We start from the raw sequence: 10,010 nt of genomic DNA, 5'->3' as shown, positions 1-10,010 counted from the left end.
TTAAAGTTTTATCTCCTTTCTTAAAAGATGGGTCATTCGCCTGACTCCACATTACTGGTACCTCACCTGACTCAAGTGATTTCCTAAAGACAGAAACTAACGACTCACTTCTTCGCATTCCTTAGGTACTCTGGGAAATATTTCATCTCGTCTTGGTGTCTTGAACTTTTTAGCCCATTTATCCGCCTTTAGTCTCTTATAAATTTTTCTTCCGTCCTATATTGTCTTTTAACCTAACAGTCATCCATGCAGAGTAGTTTTTCTGTGATTTTATTGCTCTATACTGGATGTTTGCTAACTGCCCTGTATGCAGTTTATCTATGAAATATTTATACAACTCATCTACGTTTACTTCACCCAATCCTATCATCCCGGCTCCTTCTATCCTTCCCACTCCCTCAACTACTCGCCTCGACCTCACCTCTCCTATCTCAGCATGAACTGACCCTTCAACATACTCACACCTACCTCCCCTTCTCTCCCTCCTCCGACACTTCCGGACACTTCTTTCCTTCTCTTGCCTTACACCCTTACACCTCACATCACCTCCATCATCATGCCTTATTTCTCCCAAGTACGTCCTGGACCTGACCTCGAGTCCGTTGCCAGTCATCTCCTTTGAGATACCTTTTTAATCCCTCAAAATCTGCTGTCCTAAAGTCAGGTATTTTTACTATTGTTTTTTAGTTCTAAAAGTTTTCTCCCATTTTAATGTTTACCTAATTTTCCAATGGTCACTGTTAGCTATCCTCCAACATATACCTGCGTGACTGTTTCCTCCTTGTTAGTTACAATTAAATGTAGAATATTGTTTCCTCTTATGGGTTCTACGATTGCCTGTTTAAAAAAAAAAAAAAAAACCTGGATTACCTTATGAAATTCCTCTGCTTCCTGTCGATGTTACTAAACCTAAAATCTCCTACCACACATACCTGAATGTACCTACCTGTTCTATTTATTTCCTGCCAAAGTGAGGTGTTCATTTCCTTTGTAATGTCCGGTGGCCTGTACACTACTCCCAGTAATACTGCCTATGATCCTTCCTTAATATCTACCCATATCGACTATGTTTTGCTATTTGTTTTAATTCTAATGTTAATGCAACACTGTAATGTGTCCCTAACGTATAGCGCGACACCTCCTCCTCTCCTGTTTTCCGTGTCTTTATAGAATGGTGTATAACCATCTATCTTAACCTCTGGATTAAATATTTTTCCTGACATATCTAACCAAATTTCTGTTAAAGTAATGATATCATGTTTCTCTACACACGCCATTCCTCTAAGGAAGTCTATTTTATTCAAAATAGTTATACAATTCGTGTAGTAAACACTTACGTTATTCCTCGCCTTCGCCGAGCTAGTTACCTTTCTAGATTGATCTAATTTATCCTTCATTTCGTCCTCCCTAGTCCTTGAGGAGGTAACTCACATAAGAGGTACACAATAACGAATGGAACTTTGATGAGATAAAACTGTAAACAATCCTTATGTTGCGGTTAGCTCCGATCTCCGTCAGAGAAAATAAAGTACTATAATGGCGAAAACTTGAGTCGTACAGTGCTTTAGGATTTATTGTAAGGGGTGTTAAAAATAAAAGTCCCGAGGTAATATCTAGCATTGATCAAATTTCATGTGGGCTATGCTGTACATTTTTCTTCCCACTGCACCTTAAGACTTACGTTACTGGATTGTTACAATGTCGTGAATTGTCTCTAGAGTTAAATAAAAATATACTTAATCATATAAGGCATGTTTAATAATGGTGACAGTACTAAAGCGCTGTGGCTCAGAGAGTGTTAGAGAACATTCTATACTTGCTAAATGATATTCATGATGTGTTAATGTAGATACAATGTGACTCTCGTTCGTGAAACCAGATGCTGGGTGCATTATCCTATTTCTTTGCATTTGCTTCTTATATTATTCTCCGGAATATAAGCGAGTTAAGCTTTTGCTGGCCATATTTGTACACCTTGTATTTAGGTGTTTGTTTTCCATAATGTAGTAGTATAATGACTGAAATGTTGCCGACTAAAGTCTCTGCAAAAAGCAACACGATCAATTTGAGGAAATACCAATTTTTTAACATTCACTAAGAAAGCATTCCTTGCATCTTGACCAAATTGATCAATGTGTAAAATAGAATATAATTTATGGTCTTAGGCATCGTTTTTAATTTAATATTACATTTCTTATGTAGAATACAGAATAGATTATACTATTGATGACAGAAGGCGAAAATCTCACGGCACTTAGCACTTCATGTACTTCGTGTGAAATTAAATAACATTCTTCTTGGAGAAATGTTATCATCTATTGTTTTTTTTCTATTTTTTGTTTCTATTTTATTTATTTTTTTTTTATATATGAAACAGTAAAGGTATCATAATGTTGAAAACAGATGACGACGATTCCACGGCAATCGTGGTTTTCATGTGTTTCGTGTGAACTTGACATTTGCAGGCAACGACACTGTATCCATGTGGATTGGGACTGACCATCAGAAATGTGACCGACTATTACAAAATGTGAATAAAAAAAAAAAAAAATATATATATATATATATATATATATATATATATATATATATATATATATATATATATATATATATATATATATATATATATATATATATATATATATATATATATATATATATAGCTGTATAGTGCCACAAATCTAAATCATTATTTTTATTTTATCGTATTACGATATTCAACTTGTGAACATATTAATGGTAATACAAAAACAACACACATTATTGTAATAATATGTATGTATATATATATATATATATATATATATATATATATATATATATATATATATATATATATATAGAGAGAGAGAGAGAGAGAGAGAGAGAGAGAGAGAGAGAGAGAGAGAGAGAGAGAGAGAGAGAGAGAGAGAGAGAGAGAGAGAGAGAGAGAGAGAGAGAGAGAGAGAGAGAGATTGTTTTGCAGGAAAACTACGATGTTTTCTTCAACTTTAATATTTGTCAATTGCTACGTTTCGCCTCTTCATGCAAGCATCTTAAGAGTAAATAAACGATAAAACACAATGTAAAAGTTCTATAATATTCATATCACATGGCACTACACGCATTTTTTTTTACATTTACTTAGTGTTTTATTGTTTTTAGCCTAAGGATGCCTGCAGAAAGAGGCGAAACAGCAAGTGACAAAATAAAAAAAAGTTGAAGTAAACTTTGAAGTTTCACTGCAAAACAAGCTGTCAAGAAGACAGCGGTGATGAACAGGGAAAACATCCAGTTTTTTTCTTTACTTTACTTTATTTCATGCAATGTTTCACCTTCACAAAAAGTCATCTTCAGGCTAAAATACATAATTTCATTTACTGCATCACTAAAAAGATCCATTTTGAAAAATAGGAGCAAAGACACTTTTTTTTATTTATTTTTTTTTTTTATGTTGGAAGGGCACTGGCCAAGGGCAACAAAAATCCAATAAAAAAATATGCCCACTGAAATGCCAGTCCCATAAAAGGGTCAAAGCAGTGGTCAAAAATTGATGAATAAGTGTCTTGAAACCTCCCTCTTGAAGGAATTCAAGTCTAGGAAGGTGGAAATACAGAAGCAGGCAGGGAGTTTCAGAGTTTACCAGAGAAAGGGATGAATGACTGAAAATACTGGTTAACTCTTGCGTTAGAGAGGTGGACAGAATAGGGGTGAGAGAAAGAAGAAAGTCTTGTGCAGCGAGGCCGCGGGAGGAGGGGAGGCATGCAGTTAGCAAGATCAGAAGAGCAGTTAGCATGAAAATAGCGGTAGAAGACAGCTAGACAGCTAGACAGCTAAACCATAAGGGGCACAATAATAAAAGTAAATAAAAGCCGGCATATGTTATGAATATGAGTAACAAGAAGTGGAATAAATAAGTGAGTAGCTAAATGGAACAGACCTGGTGTGCACTCTCTGATCGAAGGATGAAAACTGACAGAGGGTGATGTTGTGGAAATTAGATGAATTACTAGCTCAAAAACTGAAGCTCGGAACAGAGTTTATAAAAGGTAGAGTAGGATCACACACACACACACACACACACACACACACACACACACACACACACACACACACACACACACACACACACACACACACACACACACACACACACACACACACATATATATATATATAAAGAACAGCTCGCAGAAAAGGAGAGAGATAAAAAAAAAAAAAAAAACTCACCAATAAGAAATCTGACAATATTAACTACTGTAAATCTCTCCGTGACATTTATGACAAAGCAAAAAATATTTCAACACTTTCTCTTCACTTACACTACAATTTTATGTAGATTGTATATTTATATATATATATATATATATATATATATATATATATATATATATATATATATATATATATATATATATATATATATATATATATATATATATATATATATATATATATATATATATATATATACATATATGTGTGTGTGTGTGTGTGTGTGTGTGTGTGTGTCTCAGAGTTGAATTTCAGGGAAACATTCGAGATCATTGAGTTAAGTGAGTGACAAGTGTTACATGAATCTCATGATCTATTTATTTCTTTCAGCCACATACCTTGCCAGTACATCCAGAACCATTCAGAACCGAAGGATGGTACAGAGAACACTCCCCAGTGAAGGAAAACTCCAATTTTTGCCCTGTCATACCAGTCAGGCAGTGGCCGAGAGTCCAGCGATTCCCACGTTGGTTGATACTCCCCGAAGCTGCCGTCTGCTTGGGGAAACCGAATATGATAATTATATAGCATGTTAAAGTACATTATAAGTACAGACACTCAATATTATTGGAATACTAAAGCACTGGATGATCAGTTGACTGGGATATATATATATATATATATATATATATATATATATATATATATATATATATATATATATATATATATATATATATATATATATATATATATATATATATATATATCTACTATATATATATATATATATATATATATATATATATATATATATATATATATATATATATATATATATATATATATATATATATATATATATATATATATATATATATATATATATATATATATATATATATATATATATATATATATATATTATATATATATATATATATATATATATATATATATATATATATATATATATATATATATATATATATATATATATATATATATATATATATATATATATATATATATATATATATATATAATATATATATATATATATATATATATATATATATATATATATATATATATATATATATATATATATATATATATATTTTTTTTTATATAGGAGGTACACTGGCCAAGGGCAATACAAATCCAATAAAAAAATAATAATAAAAAAAGCCCACTGAGATGCCAGTCCCAGAAAAAAGGTTCAAAGCCGTAGTAAAAAATTGAAGAAGTTTCTTGAAACCTTCCTCTTGAAGGAATTCAAGTCATAGGAAGGTGGAAATACAGAAGCAGGCAACGAGTTCCAGAGTTTACCAGAGAAAGGGATGAATGATTGAGAATACTGGTTAACTCTTGCGTTAGAGAGGTGGACAGAATAGGAGTAAGAGAAAGAAGAAAGTCTTATGCAGCGAGGTCGCGGGAGGAGGGGAGGCATAAAGTTAGCAGGATCAGAGGAGCAGTTAGCATGAAAATAGCGGTAGAAGGCAGCTAGAGATGCAACACTGCGGCGGTGAGAGAGAGGCTGAAGACAGTCAGTTAGGGGAGAGGAGATGATGAGACGAAAAGCTTTTGATTCCACCCTGTCTAGAAGAGCAGTATGAGTGGAAGCCCCCCAGACATGTGAAGCATACTCCATACATGGACGGATAAGGCCCTTGTACAGAGTTAGCAGCTGGGGGGTTAGAAAAACTGGCGGAGACGTCTCAGAACACCTAACTTCATAGAAGCTGTTTTAGCTAGAGATGAGATGTGAAGTTTCCTGCTCAGATTATAAGTAATGGATAGACCGAGGATGTTCAGTGTAAAAGAGGGGGACAGTTGAGTGTCATTGAAGAAGAGGGGATAGTTGTCTGGAAGGTTGTGTCGAGGTGATAGATGGAGGAATTGAGTTTTTGAGGCAATGAACAATACCAAGTTTGCTCTGCCCCAATCAAAAATTTTAGAAAGATCAAAAATCAAGCGTTCTGTGGCTTCCCTGCGTGAAATGTTTACCTCCTGCAGGGTTGGACGTCTATGAAAAGACGTGGAAAAGTGCAGGGTGGTATCATCAGCGTAGGAGTGGATAGGACAAGAAGTTTGGTTTAGAAGATCATTAGTAAATAATAAGAGAGTGGATGACAGGACAGAACCCTGAGGAACACCACTGTTAATAAATTTAGGAGAAGAACAGTGACCGTCTACCACAGCAGCAATAGAACGGTCAAAAAGGAAACTTGAGATGAAGTTACAGAGAGAAAGATAGAAGCCGTAGAAGGGTAGTTTGGAAATCAAAGCTTTGTGCTAGACTCTATCAAAAGCTTTTGATATGTTCAAGGCAACAGCAAAAGTTTCACCAAAATCTCTAAAAGAGGATGATCAAGACTCAGTAAGGAAAGCCAGAAGATCACCAGTAGAGCGGCCTTGACGGAACCCATACTGGCGATCAGATTTGTGAAGATCAGCTTGTGAAGTGACAGATGTTTAAAAATGTTTAAAGAATGTTTAAAGAAACTTTAGATAGGCAGGAAATTAAAACAATAGGACCGTAGTTTGAGGGATTAGAACGGTCACCCTTTTTAGGAACAGGTTGAATGTAGGCAAACTTCCAGCAAGAAGGAAAGGTAGATGTTGACAGACAGAGCTGAAAGAGTTTCACTAGGCAAGGTGCAAGCACGGAGGCACAGTTTCGGAGAACAATAGGAGGGACCCCATCAGGTCCATAAGCATGATAGGTGGCATGAAGTAGTCAGAGTGTGGAAGAGAGGAAGTAACAAGCCCAGAATCGTCCAAGGTAGAGTTTTTAGCAAAGGTTTGAGCGAAGAGTTCAGCTTTAGAAATAGATGTGATAGCAGTGGTGCCATCTGGTTGAAACAGAGGAGGGAGTGAAGAAGAAGCAAAGTTATTGGAAATATTTTTGGCTAGATGCCATAAGTCACGAGGGGAGTTAGATCTTGAAAGGTTTTGACACTTTCTCTTAATGGAGTTTTTGGCTAGTTGGAGAACAGACTTAGCAGGTTCCGGGCAGAAATATAAAGTGCATGAGATTCTGGTGATGGAAGGCTTAAGTACCTTTTGTGGGTCACCTCTCTATCATGTATAGCACGAGAACAAGCTGTGTTAAACCAAGGTTTAGAAGGTTTAGGAGGAGAAAAGAATGAGGAATGTATGCTTCCATGCCAGACACTATCACCTCTGTTATGCGCTCAGCACACAAAGACGGCTCTCTGACATGGAAGCAGTAGTCATTCCAAGGAAAATCGACATAATACCTCCTCAGGTCCTCCCAACTAGGAGAGGCTAAACGCCCTAGGCACTTTCTCTTAAGGGGATCCTGAGGAGGGATTGGAGCGATAGGACAAGATACAGATATGAGATTGTGATCGGAGGAGCCCAACAGAGAAGAAAGGGTGGCAGCATAAGCAGAAGAATTAGAGATCAGGAAAAGGTCAAGAATGTTGGGCATATCTCCAAGACGGTCAGGAATACGAGTAGGGTGTTGCACCAATTGCTCTAGGTTGTGGAGAATAGCATAGCAGGCTAGTTCACCAGGAAGGTCAGTGAAGGGAGAGGAAAGCCAAAGCTGGTGGTGAATATTGAAGTCTCCAAGAATGGAGATCTCTGCAAAAGGGAAGAGAGTCAGAATGTGCTCCACTTTGGAAGTTAAGTAGTCAAAGAATTTCTTATAGTCAGAGGAGTTAGGTGAGAGGTATACAGCACAGATAAATTTAGTTTGAGAGTGACACTGTAGTCGTAGCCAGATGGTGGAACACTCGGAAGATTCAAGAGCGTGGGCACGAGAGCAGGTTAAGTCATTGCGCACATAAACGCAGCATCCAGCTTTGGATCGAAAATGAGGATAGAGAAAGTAGGAGGGAAAATAAAAGGAGCTACTGTCAGTTGCCTCAGACACCTGAGTTTCAGTGAGGAAAAGAAGATGAGGTTTAGAAGAGGAGAGGTGGTGTTCTACAGGTTGAACATTAGATCTTAGACCGCGAATGTTGCAGAAGTCTTGCAGTAACCGTGTGCCTGTTTTACCTGTCTGGTGTATATGCTGCGTGTGTGTGTGTTCTGGTGTTCCCTGAGCCTATGCCTTTGTCAACCCCTGGGCCCCTACAACGCTCTGTGGCAGCCTTATTACTTTCCTATGATGAGCCATGACATCGCAAATAATGTAGCGCAATGTCTTTCTTGTGTACAAACTCACACAGCTCCTATGCTTGAATATCCGACTCCTGCTGGTCCTTTTGATGCTGTTGGACCTATGGACTTTCTGCAATTACCTCGCAGTCACCAAGAATCTTCTTATGTTCTAGTTTGTGTTGATCATTTCAGTCGCTTTGTTATTGTTGCACCTTTGCCCAACAAATCAGTTACAGTTGTGGCTTATGCTTTAGTGTCCCACCTCCTTTGCCCATTTACTACACCTTTTGTTTTGTTTTGTTTTCTGATAATGGGGTCAGAGTTTAAGAATGAGGTACTTAATACCATTTGCCAGTATTATAGAATTTCTCAGTGCTTTATTACTGCTCACCATCCAGCTTATAATGGACTTGTGGAACGGACTAATAGAAACATTTTGGAGATCCTTTTGCATGTTTCAGGTAAACCTCATGAGTCATGGGAAGATTGGCTTCCGCTGCTTCCATTAATGGTTCTGTGGATTCGTCTACGGGAAAGACTCCTCACTATTTTGTGTTTGGTGAAGAGAAACGTCTCCCTTACGACATTCTAGTAGCCCCACGTGTGCCAATGTATTCTGCTTATGACTATGCTCATTCTCATATCGGCACGTTTAGACTATCCATGCGTCTGTGCAAGAAAGACTACAGGCTTCACGCGCGGAAATGATTAATCGGGAGTACAGCCACGCCTGTGTCCCTTGGTATTGATGAAACTGTCTTTAAGGCCTTACCTCTGCGTCAGTCTAAATTAGAACCTAAACTTCCAGGCACTTTTCTCATTACAGAGAACCTTTATGGTAATTAATTAAATTTTTTTTTTATCCAAATCCAAATATCCAAATCCAAATATTTGTCCATCTTGACAGCGTGAAGAAGGCTTAGGTCCCCACCTCCTCTTTTTCTGCTTCATCAATGCTTCATTCTCCACCTGTCTCTTATACTTTTGTTCATCCTGCCCCTACACATTCCTATCATCTCCGTAGTAGGGCTATGTAAAAAAGAAGAAAAAAAAACTTTTTGGGACCCCTTTTTATATTTATCATGTATTCTCTCTCTCTCTCTCTCTCTCTCTCTCTCTCTCTCTCTCTCTCTCTCTCTCTCTCTCTCTCTCTCTCTCTCTCTCTCTCTCTCTCTCTCTCTCTCTCTCTCTCTCTCTCTCTCTCTCTGCTGTCCCAAGGAATTATCTATTTTGTTGTGCCCCTGGGAGGGATTATTATTTTCATGCCTCATGTTAGGATTGAATTGATTACTGTTTTTTGTGGTGTTCTGTAGTGATATTTATTTTTATCCTGCAGGAGGGATATTTTCATAATATTTTTGATTGTTTATATTATTATGTCCTTGTACTGTATCGTCTCGTGTGTCTTACGATGATCCACAATACATCCATATCTACGTATTTCTCATTGTTATTCTTATTATCATTGCATTTTGTGATATTTTCTGATTTGTTTTTCTACATTCTTGTTATTATGTCATAGTCTTTTCTTTTGTGTGCGTTCTCCCATTACGCACACTTACACATTTGTCCCTATATATGTACACATATTTCACATTCTCCTTATTATTAATCTTGTGCCTTATGGTATTTTCTAGGATTTTTTTTTTGTGCGTGTGCATTTACATATTTGTTTT

At 36.7% G+C, this 10,010-nt stretch overlaps 1 protein-coding gene across 2 annotated transcripts in view; it reads right to left on the bottom strand.

The window, feature by feature from the left end:
* LOC135108118 (alpha-L-fucosidase-like) overlaps nt 1-10,010 on the bottom strand; it is a 114,744-nt gene that overhangs the window by 83,944 nt on the left and 20,790 nt on the right. Inside the window, exon 2 of one of the 2 annotated variants that reach the window (XM_064018815.1) lies at nt 4,596-4,751. In XM_064018815.1, the coding sequence (XP_063874885.1) occupies nt 4,596-4,751 (156 nt within the window). Of the gene's footprint in view, nt 1-4,595; nt 4,755-10,010 lie in introns of both variants that reach the window. The other variant, XM_064018814.1, reaches the window with a different exon arrangement.

Source organism: Scylla paramamosain, chromosome 16, assembly GCF_035594125.1.
Source record: "Scylla paramamosain isolate STU-SP2022 chromosome 16, ASM3559412v1, whole genome shotgun sequence".
NCBI classification, from domain to species: domain Eukaryota; kingdom Metazoa; phylum Arthropoda; class Malacostraca; order Decapoda; family Portunidae; genus Scylla; species Scylla paramamosain.
The sequence above is the reverse complement of the archived record's forward strand: the minus strand, read 5'-3'. Positions and strand labels throughout refer to the sequence as shown.